The 18481-nt window shown below is 41.8% G+C and overlaps 1 protein-coding gene across 1 annotated transcript in view; it reads left to right on the plus strand.

Annotated features, from left to right (window-relative positions):
* The first annotated feature begins 463 nt into the window (after positions 1-463).
* Positions 464-18481, plus strand: part of KCNAB1 (potassium voltage-gated channel subfamily A member regulatory beta subunit 1) — a 234903-nt gene continuing 216885 nt past the window's right edge. The window contains exon 1 of the mRNA XM_033959143.1: positions 464-723. Within this exon, the coding sequence (XP_033815034.1) occupies positions 464-723 (260 nt within the window). The remainder of the gene's footprint in view (positions 724-18481) is intronic.

Below are 18481 nucleotides of genomic sequence, written 5' to 3' on the forward strand. Positions count from 1 at the left end.
CAAATTGAACAATTAAGTAAGGCACCTAGATCAACTAGGTTTGCCAATCTAGGTGACTAACTGCATCTTTTATAGAATCAAGGCCAGTCTCTGAAGAAACCCACGTACGACACCAGAATAAAATTCAGCCCCAAGGATATCTTCAAGTGTCATTTCTCTTTGCTGTACTGAAACTGGGAACGAGAAGGTCTTCAAAAACAGCCAGGATGTATTTTTAAAGATGTTCCTCCCCTTCCTGGAATTAAAATATTTTACGTTTGCCAAGCAGACTGCTGTAAGGGACGCTGCTAAAAAGAGGTAACTATCATCCTCTCGGTTTGAGCCAAGTCTACATGGATCTAGTTACAGCCGTAGAGTCAGGATAAGGTTATATGGGAAGGAAGGAGCTGGAGAAAATCAATTTAAATAACTTAATGACAGTGTCTTAGTGACAGGTGGTGCCTTCTTCCAGACCCACAAGACAATGTTTGCAGCACGGACTGGGGCAGGTGGGAACAAAAGTGCTGAGGACAATGGAAAGTTTAGGAAATATTCTGTTGTTTCTGTGAGCAGCAGAGAAAGGGCTTTAAAAAACCCTTCAGACAATGGTCAGACAAAAAGACAAATGCAGCTGAGGGCCCAGAGGCTCACCCTCATGAGGGAACTGGAGATGAACTGGTATTTAAGTATTTGTGGGCTATCTTATGAACATACCGTAGGCTTCACAGCAGGAATGCCTTACAGGTAAGACCCAGATTCTTTAAACCTTCTCTAAAACTGTAGATAAGTTCGGTTTGAAGTGGTGTCACACAAAACTTACAAAGAACTAGAGTCAGTCAAGAAAACATCTTAACAAGCTATCATTCTTTACAGCTGAGGAAGTTTCACAAAGATAAGTTTGGCTTCCTGAGTGGAATGTCCATTGAAGAAGCTGTGGTCTCGTGTTAAACCACCATCTAATTTGCTCAAAAATTAGTTTCCCTAAGGTAAATTTGATAAGTTGGTAGAAAACCAATATAGTGAACACGTACATAACAAATGAATGATTTTCATCAAGGAAGTACCTTTACAGAAATCCATCTTTTTTTTTTTTTAACTAGGTAGGCATAGTGTAAGGAGAAAGAAATCTTCAGTGGGTGTAGTTAATTTGTGGAAAAAGCCTCTTTTACTAACCTCTATAAAAGTTTTCTTAAAGCTAATCAACTTTTATAAATGCAATTATTATAATAATCTACGAATGTAGGGAATACAAATAAGTCAGTATAATTATTGGGTGTGATTTTTTTTGTTCATGTCAGGAAAATGTTGTAACAGTTTTGATAAGTTAGATTAGATCAGGGATCTCAAAGTTCCTCCTTGAGGGCCGCAATCCAGTCGGGTTTTCATGATTTCCCCAAAGAATATGCATTGAAAGCAGTGCATGCATATAGATCTCATGCATATTCATTGGGGAAATCCTGAAAACCCGACTGGATTGCGGCCCTCAAGGAGGGACTTTGAGACCCCTGGATTAGATCAACATAGCTGCTACTTTATCCAAGTCCTGGAGGAATATTTTAAGCCAAGTCTTGATTCCTGACAATCCTTTTGTGACGCAATGTTTTGGACCAGAAGAACTGATTTCAATGGAAAGACTCAGGGTCTACAAAGACATACTACAATGGGCATGTAAGCTGAAAACTGGGCTGGCCTAAATTGTCCCTACCTGAGTTGAGTAATTTGGCAGTTTTGGAATAATGATTCTTAGATCTGGTTTAGGGGCCCTTTTACTAAAGTGAGGTACTTTACTGGGCTCTAACAACAAAAATTAATGCACCGGGGACTAAATTCTATATATGGCACTGGAAAAGTTGCCATGGAATAAAAATGTACTTAGCGCTATTCTATAAACCATGCCTAAAGTTAGGCATGGTTTATAGAATATGCATAGTGGCTGGCCTCTTAACTAAAATTTAGGTGTGACCATTTTCGCCAACTAAAGCCTGATGTAAATGTCTGTACCTAAATTTTGAGCAGATTGAATGTATTTTATAACAGTGCGCTTAGTTTTTAGGAATGCTTACAACCCACCCATGTCCCCTTTTGAGATTCACATATTAGAATTTACACACACCACTTTATAGAATGCACATACGTGTAAATTCTAATTAGTGCCAACTAGTGTGATAATTGCTTGTTAGTGGCCAATTATTGGCTCCAATTGCTTTGCTAAACAATGTGTAATTAAACTCTGGAATTCGTTACCGGAGAATGTGGTGAAATCAGTTAGCTTAGCAGGGTTTAAAAAAGGTTTGGATCATTTCCTAAAAGAGAAACCCATAGGCCATTATTGAGATGGCATGGGGAAATCCACTGCTTATTCCTAGGATAAGCAGCATAAAATCTGTTTTACTACTTAGGATCTAGCTAGGTACTTGGTAGCTGGGTTGGCCACTGTTGGAAACAGGATAATGGGCTTGATGGACCTTTGGTCTGTCCCAGTATGGCAACTCTTATGTTCTTATGTGTGCAATTTGGCCATGCGATCAAATTTGCAGGCACAACTTTAGTCGCCATATATAGAATCCGAGGGAGTAACTACAACGTTGTGTGGTGACCACTGGGGACATAGCCAACATGTTTTCTGCAGTATTAAACCCCCCCAGATTATTTAAAGGGTGGCCAAATTTGGGTCTGATCCTGAGTTGTGCATGCAACTAAATTGGCTGAGCCAATTAGTGCCAATAATTGGGTGCTAGCAATGAATTATTAGTGCTACTTTGCAACATTTTGAACTTTTGTGTACATCTTGCTAAGTGCTGTTCTCAGTGGCATAGTAAGGGGTGTGTGTGAGGGGGCGGTCCGTCTTCCTACCGGTCCTCTACTCTCCCACCCCATAAAATCCCTGCTGTCTTCTCTCCCTTTCACCCATTACATGGACTTTGCCTTTTATTGAGAAAGACATGGGAGAAGCCACTGCTTGTCCTGGATCGGTGCATGGAATGTTGCTACTCTTTGAGATTCTGGAATGTTGCTACTCTCTGGGATTCTAGAATGTTGCTATTCTTTGAGGATTCTGCATGGAATGTTGCTACTATTTGGGGTTCTGGAATCTGGGAGAATGGAATGTTGCTACTCTTTGGGTTTTGGCCAGGTACTAGGAACCTGGATTGGCCATCATGAGAACAGGCTTGAAGGACCATTGATCTGACCCAGTAAGGCTATTCTTATGTTCTTATGCGGGTGAAAGAAAAGTTGTTTATGAATTAGTATAGCTATCCCCTTTGGAGAAGCTCATTTCTCCTACTCATTTCCTATGCAATTTTTCATGTTCCATAGCTGTCAAGTGCATTTCCTGCAATAATGCAATATCCACCTGCTCTTTCTTCAGCCCAGATAGTGTCTTTTTTGCACTTCGCAGAAGAATGTATACCGTTAGCATTAAATATAGTCACTTTTAATTTAATCATATTCACTCACATAAAATTGGTATCCATAATAAGTATTTTTTAAATATATATTATTTTTATTAAGGAATCCTAAGAGAACAAAACACAGCATATTTGAATTTAACTATTACATACATGCCAAGAACGTCGATACCCTGAGCTATATAGCCCTTTGGAAGATCTATTTACAATTACCATAACAAGTATTAGTGGTCATTGTTGGTAGGCGGATCCTCCAGCTAGACCCCCCTTCCATAAATCTCATAACCTGTGACCTACTCACAGCAGTCCACATCTCACAGCTCCTCACCAGATAAACACAACTCAGAAGCCATTCATCCATCTCCCTTCTCGCCACATCACCCACATTTGCACTCCTCCCACCCATCCCAGACACAAACATCCAGCTAGCCCCCAACCCCTCCCCCCTTCTTTCTCTCCTCAATCCTCCTCATTTTTCAGAGTGCCCCCAATCCACCGCCATCCTCCCTCTCCCATTCCAACCCAAATACAATACAATACTATGCTGCCCCCTCCTCGTCTTCATTTAAGACATAATATTCAATTAAAGTCCAGCACTTCGGATTTATAATTTGCTGCTCTAAAAGCAATATAGCCTGATAGTAGGTGCTATTACAGCCAACTTCACACCTTAAGACCATTGCAGCCACTTTCCGACTCAGCCCTCATGGCATTCGTTATATTTATGTTACAGATACGAAAAAAATGATTTTTGATCAAGGGGGTAACAAATGGTTTAAACGGATATGGGGTCCATTGACAAATTTTATTGATTCTAATTGAATGGTGTCTCCCTATATTTTTGGTTATGTTTTGCACATCCTGGGAAGGGGGGTGGCTGAGAGGGAGAAGAGGAGTATACAGGGACTGTTTATTAATGATTTGTTAATATTTTTGCATGGTTATTTTGATTACATTGGAATAGAGGGGATAGAATTTTTTCTGATGTATTTTATTAATGGAAATAAGCACTGTTTTTTCAAATAATTTGTAAATGATTTCTTGTATGCGCTGTTTTTTGTTTTTTTTTAAGATTGAAAATTAATAAAGATTTAAAAAAAAAAAATGAAAAAGAAGTGTCAGTTATATTATTGTCCTCAAAAACTTACATAGCCAGCTTAAATTAAAGAAAAAGCATCCTTCCATCCTGACATATATATGGGTATATGCAAGCCAGATATATCTCACTCACTAAACAGAATAAAAATAAATAATAAGAAAAGAAAACAGACACCTGTGGCCCACAGCTTTTTGCCACGAAGTCTTAATTTCAGAGCCTGCATGTAGGTGCATGGGATAGTCAATGTAAGCTGTACTTGAAAATAAAGCAGGCATATTTCGCTGGCTAAAGTTTCAAGTTTCAAGTTTATTTGGGATTTGATAAAATTGCTTTTTCATAGATTACAAAGCGATGAACAATTTTTTAAAAAATGGGGGTGGGGGAGACAATTTTGGGATAAATCACGGACATTCTTTCCACGAGAGGGAAATAGAGGGAGGAACTACAATTTAGTATAGGAAAGAAAATTTAAAAAAGGGAAAAAACAGAAGGGCGTGACTGGACAGATGCAAGACGGTGGTTATTCAGAAAGTGCGGTCACTGTCTCTGGTGCTGTACTGAACGTCGGCACTGTCACTTTCATTAGACAGACAGGGATTATCAGGTCTGACCATTGTTTACCTGCATGCGCCAAGATCGTTTAAGGGGGTTGGAAGAAGACGTGGGTTTAGCAGCCACTAGTACCAGATTCCTCGGGGAGAATGTGGGATCAAAAAGGGGAAGCAGTTCACACTGAAAACCGCTCTCCTGCAGAAATATCATTCTGTCCAACAGGAGTGTTTCCACTAGGGGGGGCCAGCAGCAGAGCCAAGCCGAAAAACGCCACCACATTCCGTTGCAGCTCCCTGGCAAAGTCTCAGTCTTGGGACCTACTCAATATGACATGGTGAAGGCAGTGTAGGTTTTACTTGGAAATAATGCAGGCATAACTTGGCCCAGGGTCTCTACTCCTAGGGCAGTCAGGCTATGAACCTTTTCATCTCCTCTGGCATTGTCAGAATTATGGTGTGATTTTCATGTTGAACCCGCACCCGGGCTGGAAACTGTAAAGTAAACTTGATGCTTTTTTGGAAAAGCTGTGTGCAATATGGGGGCATGAGCTCTCTGTTGTGTCGAAGTCTGAACAGAATAATCCTGAAAAAGCTGCCCCTTATGCCCTTTATAGATCAGATCCCTCTGGTTCTTGTAAAGGCCCATAAGCTTATGCTCTTAACAGCATAGTTTAATATCCGGAAAATAACTGGTCATGGGCACCCTTTCTCTGCTCTGCATGCTCTTACTCGGTGCACCCTTTCCACATGCAACAACTGTCACCCTCAGTAAGTCCCAGCATGTTAGGAAGCCATGTGGTGACCAAATCCCAGAGTTCTCTCTCCGATACCTCCTCAGAATTTCCAATAATCCAGGTGCTGTTCCACCAGCTTCTATTCTCTTGATCTTCTGCTCTCTCTTCAAGGGTTTGGCATTTCTCCTCCATAGCTCTCCGTGCTGCCTCCATCGTCACTACCCGATCCTCTTGATTCGATATACGATCCTCTGCGTGTTGGATTCAAGAAGCCTGCCTTTCCATATTGTCTTTAATTTCATCCATGGTTAGCTTATCATCCAAGACCACAGAGAGGTATTTTTTTAGTTCTTGTATGGCCTCATCTTGAATGGTTTTCATGGGCCTACTGGCTGGCATCGTGGGTGATGCCATTTTGTTTCCCACAGAGTACTTTTTCTCTTTGCTCACCCATGGTGTGCGAGAGGGCATGCCACAGCCTCAATGTGCCATAAAAGCTTCCAGCAACTCAGCTCAATATTCCCCTTCAATTTAGTGACTGATAGAGGCTCGTTGGGGAGATTACCAAATGGTAAAGAGCGGTTTAAAGTAGATCAGGGCAGGAGAGGTGCAGAGATGCAACTGCTCAGCCTGAAGGCAACACGTGGCCCACTTTTTAAATTAAATGATATTCAAGTTTGCATGCTAAGGATTAACTTGTGTATGCAATGTCATGGACTTAGCCTGCAAGGTGCAGAGGGAGGTGCAGTTGCATCCCCCCCCACCACACTGACTGAAAACAAATGCAATGCTAAATGTTTGCGGCCAATCCCGCCAGGGCCTTTCCTCTGTTGACACGGCAGAGGAAAGGCCCTGGCAGGACTGGCCGCAAGCAACCTGTTTATAGCATTTCTTCTGAGGGCCGGGTGCAGCTGCTGCTTTGGGAGGGCCCTCAGGTAAGAGATACCAGCTCCACACGGGGAGGAGGTCAATTGAAGGCTAGACCCACATGGGGGAGGAAGGGGGTTGTTGGGTCAGGAGCAGAATGACAGGGAGATGCCATGGGGGGGAAGGGGTCAGAGAGTGAGAGAGGGCAGGCTAGCAGAAGGAGGAGGGGAGGAGGAGGAGAAGGGGACAGATGGTGAACTGCAATTGGGGGAGAGAGGAGGGGACATGGAGGGTGGACCCACAGGGTGAAGGGGCTATGTACAGTATGTTGAAAGAAGGATAGAAATAGAAAAGGAAGTTCTGGAAAGGTTTAGTGCAGATAGAAGAAAAATTGTTTTAGTGTAATTTGGAGACTAAGTTTAAAATAAAAACATTTTTTCAATAGCGTATTTTGTCATGTTCTCCAACCTTCAGCCTTGAACAAAAAGTCTGCTTACTTTGCTTTACACCCTTGAATTTCAGCTGTATTGTAGTTCTTTCACTCTGAAATCGTTTGCACCCCCTGTCTTGGGTTCAGGCAACGCCTAGGGTTACTAGACATCTGGATTTCCACGGACTTGTCCTCCTTTTGAGGACATGTCCGGGGATCCGGACAGCTTTTTAAAACCCGGTGCTTTGTCCGGGTTTTGAAAAGAAATCGCGTCGGGAGGGGGCATCCACACATGCATGGATACAACGCGGTGACATCATACACATGTGCGCTTGCGTGTGACATCATTGCATTGCATCCGCGCATGCACGGATGTCTTCCTGTCTGACAAACAGGCAGCGGGGGGGGGGGGGGGTTGGGGATGGAGTTGGGGGCGGAGCTGGGGCATAATGGGGCGGGGATGGGTAGAACTGGGCAGGAACTGGGGGTCCAGATTTTACTGAGATAAAATCTGGTAACCCTAGCTATGCCCATATGGAAGGTTATAGAATTAGGAGGTTAGTTGATATATATCAGTGGTCTCAAACTCGCGGCCCGGGGGCCACATGCGGCCCGCCAGGTCCTATTTTGAGGCCCTTGGTATGTTTATCATAATCACAAAAGTAAAATAAAACCGTTTCTTGATCATATGTCTCTTTAGCTATAAATGACAATATTATTATTAAGACTTTGCCAAAAGGAAAGATTTATAAACTATAAAGAGTTTTACCTCATGCAAAATTGTCATTTCTTTAATAAGACATTAACTATGTTTTTCTGAGGCCCTCCAAGTACCGACAAAACCAAAATGTGGCCCTGCAAAGGGTTTGAGTTTGAGACCACTGATATATATTGTGAATAAATGAATAGAATTATTGAGACTATCACCACTATATACTTCAGGTTTCTAAGAATAAAATCACATTAGTAAATGATAGGCAGATCGTCTCTAGGTTGCACTATGTGGGTCCTTGGGAAAGCCTTCTGTAGATGGTTGAGCCAGGCACTTAAATAAATGCTCTGAGAATGTATCTTTATCGGGAGCCTTGGACTGCATCCTACGATAATGTTTTCCATACTTAAATAGAAGAACATGGGAAAAAAGAACAAACCACATATTCCCAGTGGCATGTTTGTTAGAAATGCTGCCTCTGAGGGATATGAACTAATAATAAAAAGGCTACACATTCTGGCAAAGATCTACCTTACAAAGGCAAGCTACATAGCGGCTGCTGTGTATATATATTCCCATGATAGCCATTTGGCATCCAAACACAACCGAGTTAGTCTAAAGTTTACCGAGGGAGATGCAGTGGGAACAGACTTCCTTAGAGCAGGAAGAAAGGGAGATGAAATACTGACTGAAGACTTCATAGCGCCCTAAGATCTGTAGGCTTTACCTAGCACCATGCACTTGTACAAGCCTCCCTGTACTGATATACCCAACCCTAAAGCAGCAGGTCAGAAATCCACCGAAAAGCCTTTAAGGGCTAGGAGGGCAAGTGTCGCACTGGCATCCTACTCTGCAGCAAGGTATTTGGCCATGGGGCTTTCCAAAGCAGCAGAACAGAAATATTTAGAAAGTTTTCTGGCTGCGAATGGACTTTCGATTAAGGACACCATCCAAGCTGAAACAGGAATGATGTACAGGTATTTTCAGGAAAATATGGTTTGAGCTAAAGAGATTCCTCTGTAATTCTTTAAAGCTGCTCTTAGAAAACGATGGTGAATTTTTTCAATAAATAAATTTAATTTATTTTATTAGACAAAATTAAATTATGATTTCTGGGTACAGACACTTGAGAACAAACTTTGTTCAACAGCAACATTTTGGCTTCTGACTTGAAGTAGGATAAGATGTTTATAGACCAGAGTGTCATTTAATATTCTGCTTTGACGTAGCTGTTGCATTAAAATAGATTAATTTTCTGGCTAGATACTCTAATATTGCTGTAGGAAATCTAAATACTTTTATAATAGAAATTCTAATTATGGAGTCCTTTTATTAAGGTGCAATAATCGATTTAGCGCACACTAAAGATTAACACACGCTAAATGCTAAGACATCCATTATATCCTATCAGTTAGCGCACCTTAAGGACCCCTATGTGTTGAGATACAATATGGCGGTTGTACTGAACATCAGTACTCCTCACACAAGCCCTCTCAAGATTCATATCTAACAATGTGTTTAAAATCCCTACCTTCCTTCCATGCTGATGGACAGTTGCTCTGGGTCGAACTCTGTGATTCAAAGCAGTCGGTGGGAGATGGCAGAGGGGATGAACACAGTTCAGCACCGTGTCACTCTCTTCTTCTACTGCTGACCAGTGTGTGGGGGAGGGAGAGATTTTAAATGTATCCCTAGATTCTCTCTGCCCAGTGGTCCCCTGTGGTCATTCTACGGGAGCCAGAATGGGTGATTCCATGAGAAGAATTAAATTTTAAGGCCCTTCCTGTGGTTGTGAAATTGCAAAAGACTGGGAGCACTGACTCAATTTCAGATTCTTGCGCATGTCTCCCTGAATTCTGTCTACCGAGGCCAAAGTGGCGTGCCCAAATTTCTGCACATTGCTGATTCGCTCACACAACTTAATTGTTTAACAGGCCAGACCATGCACTAATTGGCACTAATTAGAATTTACGTGCAAAACTTTCTAAGCGTATTCTACAAAGTGGTGCATGTAAATTCTAGTGCATGGATCTCAAAAGAGGTGTGGCCAGGGGAGGAGCATGGGCATTTTGTGGGCGTTCTTACATGTTAGGCACACTGTTATAGAATATGTCCGATCCACACACATCTTAGGCGCAGGCATTTAAGCCTGGTTTTCTGTGGCATAATTGCCTGTGCCTGAATGTTAGTCAGTGAATGGGTGTTCTATACACTGTACCTCACTCCAGAGGTGGTTTATAGAATTGTATTAAGCACCAACCTTTTCATCACCGATTTTTTTAGGTGACATATATAGAATTCACTTCATTATCTGAAATTGTCTGTTGGCTTAAAGAGAATCAACTTTTTCTCAATCCATTTAAAACCATTAGAACACAAGAATAGCCTTACTGAACCATGGTCCATCTGGCCTAGTATCCTATCTTCACGATGGCCATTCCAGGTCACAAGTACCTAGCAAAAATCTAAATAGCAGCTCTCCTATCAACACGGTCTCTCCTATCAACCAAATAGTAACACTGTTCACATATTTAAGTATCACCTTGGATCAAGAACTCTTCTTTTATCAAAATATTATATTTACTAGTCTTTAAGCCTGTTACATTAACAGGTGCTAGAATATATATCTGTCTGTCTTTCTGTCTCTCTCCCTCCCGCTGTCTTTCTTTTTGTCTGTCTCTCTCTCTGGCCCCCTTTGTCTGTCTGTCTTTCTGTCTCTCTCCCTGCCCCATGTCTTTCTTCCTTTCTTTCTGTCTCCCTCCCTCCCGCTGTCTGTCTTTCTTTCTATCTGTCTCTCTCCCTGCTCCTATGCAGCAGCAACATTTCTTCCCCCCCACACTTCCCTGTGCAGCAGCCACAGCAGCATTCCCTCCCCCTCCATTTCCTTATGCAGCAGCATTTCTCCCACCCCACTTCCCTGTGCAGCAGCAGCATTTCCTTCCTCCCACTTCCCTGTGCAGCAGCTGCAGTAGCATTCCATCTCCATCCATTTTCCTATACAGCAGCATTTCCCTCCCCCACCCCACTTCCATGTACAGCAGCAACAGTATTTTCCTTCCCCCCCCACTTCCATGTGCAGCAGCCGCAGCAGCATTCCTTCCCCCTCCATTTCCCTGTGCAGCAGCAATTCCCTCCCCCACCTCACTTTCCTGTGCATCAACAGCAGCAGTATTTCCTTTCCCCTCCATTTCTTTGTGCAGCAGCAGCAGCATTATTGCCCTTCCCCTCCACGTCCCTGTGCAGCAGCAGCAGCATTTTCCCCTACTCCCACCTCTTTCCCTTTCCGCGGTCTGGCCTTCTCCCTTAGTCAATTGCCACCACCCCTTTCCCTTCCCGTGGTCTAGCCTGTGCCGCGGCAGCTCCTCTCACGATCTCCACATGTGTCGGAAGCCTTCTCCGACACAGGTGCGGCTTGTGAGAGGAGGCGCCACAGCAGCTTTTACCTTAAAAATAAACTTCGGCCGGTAGGGCCGTATTTCCTTCCCATGGACTGGCCTGCTCCCTTAGTCCCTTGCCGCCCTCCCCCCTTCCCTTCCCACGGTCTAGCCTGTGCCACCGGGGCTCCTCTCATGATCGCCGCCTGTGTCAGAAGCCTTCTCCGACGCAAGTGCGGCTCATGAAAGGAGCCGCCGCAGCGGCTTTTACCTTAAAAATAAACTTCAGCCAGTAGGGCCGTATTTCCTGGATGGAGGACTGTGCAAAGTGGAGAGCAGGGAGGTCATCGCTTTTTAATTTGTCTGGCGGCCATTGGCACAGCTAAGCACACATGTGCACTCTTGCTGGCCAGGGACCTACAGATCACGGATCATGGATCATGCAGGTAAGAGTGTGCATGCGCGCTTAGCGTTTTATAGTAGATAGTTAAAGCTTGTTTCACCTCCCTTCAACAATTCAGAACTGTATGTTCATTTCTCGATTCTGCTTCTCAAAAAACATATTCTCTATTCCCTTATGAAGCCCTGGCTGGATTACTGCAATATGATCTATTCAGACCTCCTTCAAAATGCTCTTTGATGCCTTCAGACTGTTCAAAACACTACCACTTAGATTCGTTCTAATGCCAGTAGATTCGACCAGATCACTCCATTGCTCATTCGACATCATTGGCTACCTATTGTTTCATGTGTCATACACATATACATAAATGTCTTTACTCTGACACTCCTTCCTATGTGTCATTATCAATAGAGTGCTACTCTCCATATACAGTTCTCCATTTCCTTGATGATCTAAGCCTACGGATTCCATCAGCACAAGAAGTTCATTGCCAATCCACATTAAATAAAGCTGGATTTTAATGTAGTTCTTTCCTTATAGAATTTCCTTCTCAAGACATTTGATTAGAGCCATCCTATTTTAGATTTAGGTCTCTTTTGTAAACCCACTTATTTGAACAGGTACCGGTATAAGTGGATCGATTTTTCATTCTGTCAAAAATTACAAAGACTAGGGGACACTCGATGATGTTACAGGGAAATACTTTTCAACCAATAGGAGGAAATATTTTTTCACTCAGAGAATAGTTAAGCTCTGGAACATGTTGCTAGAGGTTGTGGTAAGAGCGGATAGCGTAGCTGGTTTTAAGAAAGGTATGGACAAGTTCCTGGAGGAAAAATCTATAGTCTGTTATTGAGAAAGACAGGGGGAAGCCACTGCTTGCCCTGGATCGGTAGCAGGGAATGTTGCTGCTCTTTGGGGATTCTGCATGGAATGTTGCTACTCTCTGGGATTCTAGAATCTTGCTACTATTTGGGGTTCCGGAATCTTGCTTATTCTGAGATAATGGAATGTTGCTACTCCTTGGGTTTTGGCCAGGTACTAAGGACTCGGATTGGCCATCGTGAGAACGGGCTACATTGGTCTGACCCAGTAAAGCTATTTTTATGTTCTTATGAGAAGGCTTTCAACCTACAGTTGAATGTGGTTGTTCCTCCCAGGATCCACTGACTCCTGAGAATCTCTGTGTCCTATGTCTTCTGTTGTCAGTCTTCTGTTGTCACTATTATTTTCTCTAACTCTGACGCTTACTTGTTCTAAAGTATAGCCTTTTCTGTCAAATATTGGTGTTCTTTTCTTGTTTTTGTGAACTGCTCTGTTATCTTTTTGAGGAAGTGTTTTATATCAAGCTAAAAAAAAAAAACCAAACCATATATTTGATTATGAATAACTTATTAATTTCTGAAAACTGATTTTGGTTGTGCTTTAGTGAAAAATCATTCAAATTCAAGTTTCCACTTCTTTTCAAAAGTTAAGATTTTAAATGAAAGGTAGCTAAAAAAAAAAGTTATTCAGATCTGCCCTTACATAATGGGGAAACCTCTTGTGGTTTTCTTGGTATGATACAGGATTGTTTTGACTTTGCCTTTTTCTAAATAGTGTGAGACACCGCTATATGAAAAGTTCTCAGTCCAACCAAGAAGAGAATGACGTGGATATGGTTCAATCAATGATCTGAAGCAATGTTAAAACAGAGAATTTTGTTTATGCAGATTGGCACTTAACAAAATTTCAGCTACAGTAGCAAAATAACGCTCCAAATTTAGGAAGTTGGTTGATTGGGCTGCAAACTTTTCAGTACCCCCTCATATGTAATAAAAGTGGGCCAAATGCAGGACAATCAAGCCATTGTGATATCACTGATGAGGTTGGCTCTTACTGGTGGAATTAGACATTATGACATCACAAATCTCAGCTATGGTTTCCAGAGACTGAAAGTCTTCACACTACGAGGGGGGTGCTGAAAAGTTCTCAGCCTGACCAAGAAGAGAATGACATGGAGACGGTTCAACCAATGATCGAAAACAATGTCAAAACAGAGAATTTCGTTTCTACAACTTGTCACTTAACAAAATAAGGTAACACTCTTTTCAACTACATTGATATAATAATGCTCAGAATTTAGGAAGCTGGTTGTTTGGGCTGAAAACTTTTTAGCACCCCTCCTATTGGCCAGAATTCTATGATTAAATTGCTTGTCCAAGCCACAAGGAGCTGCTACAGGATTTGACCTCAGGCCTATCAGTTCCCAGCCTGCTACTTGAACCATTAGGCTATGAGAGAAATTTCTCAGTATTCACTTATTTAAGAAAGAAAATGAAAGCAATCTAGAAGACTCCAACTGAAATTAGACTTTCATTGTATAATCCGTATTATATATCTGTATAAATCCATACAGAAGTCATCCTGCCACTGTATCGTGCTATGGTGCGCCCGCACCTGGAGTACTGTGTTCAGTTCTGGTCGCCGTACCTCAAGAAGGACATGGAGGTACTTGAGAGGGTCCAGAGAAGAGCAACTAAGCTAACAAAGGGCATGGAGGACCTCTCATATACTGACAGACTGAAAAAGCTAGGGCTTTTCTCCCTGGAAAAGCGGAGACTTAGAGGAGACATGATAGAAACCTTCAAGATCATGAAGGGCATAGAAAAAATAGACAGGGACAGATTTTCCAAATTAAGGGGATCAATAAGTACAAGGGGGCACTCAGAGAAATTGAAAGGGGAGAGGTTTAGAACAAACGCCAGGAAGTTCTTTTTCACACAGAGGGTGGTGGATACATGGAACGCGCTACCAGAGGATGTGATAAACAGGAGCACGCTACAGGGGTTCAAAGAAGCTTTGGATAGGTACTTGGAAGACAAAGGGATTGAGGGGTACAGATAAGAGTAAAGGTAGATTATAGGGATGGGATTAGAGGTAAGTTACAAAATTAATCAGGGACCACTGTTCAGGCACTAGGCCTGATGAGCCACCACGGGAGCGGACCGCTGAGCAAGATGGACCTCTGGTCTGACTCAGTGGGGGCAACTTCTTATGTTCTTATGTTCTTCATACAATTCACAGGTGTTTCTGTATACTTTTTTTTTCTGTGAAGCAGAGTGAGCTACCAATTGCTTGACAAGCAGTTAACTGGAAAATATATTCTAATAATCATCTCCTTATCTTTCAAAGACTTTTTCCACCTCACAATTTATTGATTAAAAGGTGTTCTGAAGAGGGTAACATTGTCTCAATGCTCTTTTGGACTTGTAGCCACCACATCTTAACAATGCATTTATTGACAAAGGGTATCATTCTCTTTTACCTCAGGTAAAGGTAAGAATAATCTTCGTCACTGTTTGGTTTACCATGGAAAGTAATGAATTGTTAATAGAGAGCAGTCATTAAATTATCATGTTGTTTCATTTATAGATAATTAACCGGGGCTTCTTTTTCCCTTTCATTGCCCTTGCAAGTGCTGTAATGGACATCTCAATGAAATTAAGAAATTTAAAACAAAATAAAGACATAAAGTGGAACTTCGTTAATATAGTATATTGAGTTTTATTTCTCTTTAGTAGTTTCTCTGAGATGACAGCCTGTGAGCAAAATTAATTTTACTCGTGATTAATTTGTTTGAGAAAAGAGTGCCGGGAAGCCTTGGGAATGGCTGAGAGAAGGATAGGAAATAATGAGTATGAAAGGAATGGACTCCTTGGAGAAAGAGAAATAAAAAGAATATGACAGCAGATAAGCATCATAGAAACATAGAAACATGATGGCAGATAAAGGTCAAATGGCCCATCTAGTCTGCCCATCTGCAATAACCATTACCTCCTTCTCTTCCTATTGGCTAAGACTCTCAACATTTGTATCTCCTCTTCCTATAGGCTAAGGCTCTTTACAGCTGCATTGTGATGTCATAGAATTTTATGATTATAGAAACATTGTAACATGATGGCAGATAAAGGCCAAATGGCTCATCTAGTCTTCCAATCCGCAGTGACCATTATCTCTTTCTCTCTCCAAGATATTCCAGGCCCTTTTGAATTCAGACACAGTCTCTGTCTCCACCACCTCTTCCGGGAGATTGTTCCACACATCTACCACCCTTTCTATAAAAAAGAATTTCCTTTGATCACCTCTTAACCTCATCCTATGCCCTCTCATTGCAGAGCTTCCTTTCAAATGAAAGAGACTCGACTCATGCGCATTTACATCACATAGGTATTTAAATGTCTCTATCATATTTCCCCTTTCCCACCTTTCCTCCAAAGTATACAGATTGAGATCTTTAAGTCTGTCCCCTTACACTTTATGACGAAGACCACACACCATTTTAGTAGCCTTCCTATAGACCGACTCCATCTTTTTGAAGGTGCGGCCTCCAGAATTGTACACAATATTCTAAATGAGGTCTCACCATAGTCTTATACAGGCGCATCAATACCTCCTTTTTCCTACTGGTCATATCTCTCCCTATGCACCCTAGCATCCTTCTAGCTTTCGCCATCACCTTTTCAACCTGTTTGGCCACCTTAAGATCATCACATACAATCGCACCCAAGTCCCGCTCTTCTGTCGTGCACATAAGTTCTTCACCCCCCTAGAACCTTTGCTTTTGAATAAGCCCTCTCTATACCCATCTTAATATTAAAACCATTCCATGCAGTGCCCAGAATCCTTCTTGGTGCAATGCTGCAGACCCCAATTGATCCCTGGCCTTTCCATAACAACGGGATCTAGAAAGGCCCAGTTAACCCCAGCCCCCACATTCTTCCCATTAGCTTCCCAACTCCCCCCTTCCCTGCCCTATCCCACATCATGATAACATTTTGCTTCCTTTGCAATGAATATCATAGTCAAAAACGCGAACACTCTCTTTGGAAAAATAGGCCACAGCTCAGTTTATTGGATACCACAAACATGTGCAAACATTAACAGTATATAACAATTCCCATTCTACAACAAATGTGCCATGGAACAATTGTAGCCCCCTGACCCCGCCATGTCAGCTAGGGCCAGGGTGGGAGGGGGGGTAGTATATACCTACCAAACAAAAGTGAGATGGAATGGAATGCCAATAGTACGCAAAAGCTCAAACTACAAAAATGGCTTCCTTATAACAGGTAATAGGTGTTAGCTAAAATGAGAGGGAAAAGGATCTCAGAAACTTGCTTAGAAACCGATGAAATACCAAGGATTCAAGTCTGAGGCTTATCAGTTCCAAGTTTCAATCATGGATCCCCTAAAAAAACCTCTCATAATATAAGAAACTTGTAATATGAAAAAACTAAAGTGGAGTTCTATATCCTTACTTACTAAGTGGTGTATCTATCTATTTAGTATTTATGTTTTTCACTTTTTTTAATTTTTATACCACATTTATATACCACCCTTGCTAGTTTCAAATTATGTAAATAAACCTATATACTCCTAAAGAAATGTATGTTGCTGAGATCAGCTGTATCAACGCATATCATTAAACAACCAAATCTCGATCAAGGAAACCTAATAAAAAGTAGATAGCCAGCACTCCAAACTATCAACCAATGAAAATATGTATCATAGAGTGCCCAAAGAAGCGTATCTTAGATTTCAGTTCACTCCCACCTCTCGGGCTCTTATTTACTTCCTCATAGATAAGGATTCTCTCTGTCTCAGGCTTTGATAATGACTACAGATGCACTTCTGGAAAAGCAACTAACACCTATCTTCTTGACTTCTTAGCTTATATTGCTAATTGTTTGGGCAGAATTTCACTGTGACTTCCCTTCCCTTTTGTTGTTCTCCTTCCCTTCCCCAACTTTTTCTTTGTTTTTATTGAAACTTTCCCTTTCCTTATCCCCCTTGTACCCATTTTTGTTTGTATGTTGGTTGTATTTTGGTTTTTGTTTATTACCTCCCTTGTTACGTCTTTTTTATTTTTTGGGTTTTTTTTTTAATATATTATTATTGTAAACCGCTTAGACTAACTGTGGTTGTATTTGTGGCACGTATATCAAATAAATTGAAACTTGAATCAGGAAATTATAGCTTGGTTTTCATGCTCCTTACAAATCATATCTTTCTGCAGTCGATTGTGAATGTTGTGAAGGAACGTTCCAAGCTGGAAATGCCCATGGTATGAAATGCCCCTAACAATCCCACCCTGCCCACTAGGTCAAAGCAAAACAGGGAAAGCAATGGAAGGGCATACCTTTGATGGTCCCACTTCCCTTTAACCCTGTGCAGCCACACCACACGGCACATAGCTAGCTATGATTCAGGTGTTACAGGTAATTTGAGACGCTGGCATTACTCACAGGTAATTTGAAAGCAGAGTGATTAAACTGTGCCAGCATGTTTTATGGGCTAAACAGTGCACTAGAAGGTGCAGACGTGGGAGAAGCATCTTGCATCTGGCATACACTGGCACACTGCAGTAAACCCCAGGGTCGGGCAGACAGAGAGAAAGCAATAGAAAACTGAATGACTGATGTACTATACAGTATGAACTCATACCTACAGACGCAATAAATACAATGTTTTATGCAGGTAATGGCTGATTTTAAGTAGATGTAAATAAGTCATGCATTATACTCATATTATATGATATAGTACATACCCTAATGTAGATGGTAACACAAAAATTTAACGGTAGCTTCCCAAGGTGTCATTAAATTTTTAACATTAATGTATCTGTGCTTTAATGGATATATTATCTGCTTTAATAGGTAATGAACTATTTTGCATCACAGCAGACTCGTGGCACTACTGAAGTACCACAAGATTGCCAGTAGAGGTCATGGCAACCAATTTTTACAGATGGCCACTAGGACCAGGATTGAGTGTCCCCCCACCCCCAATCACACCACCTGGGAAACCTATCCTGAGTGAGGGGAGTGGGAGGGGGTAGGGGCCTGGGGGGACAGTGCTAGGGGCTATGGATCTCGCTGAG

The sequence above is a fragment of the Geotrypetes seraphini genome, chromosome 9 (assembly GCF_902459505.1).
Source record: "Geotrypetes seraphini chromosome 9, aGeoSer1.1, whole genome shotgun sequence".
Lineage (NCBI taxonomy): Eukaryota > Metazoa > Chordata > Amphibia > Gymnophiona > Dermophiidae > Geotrypetes > Geotrypetes seraphini.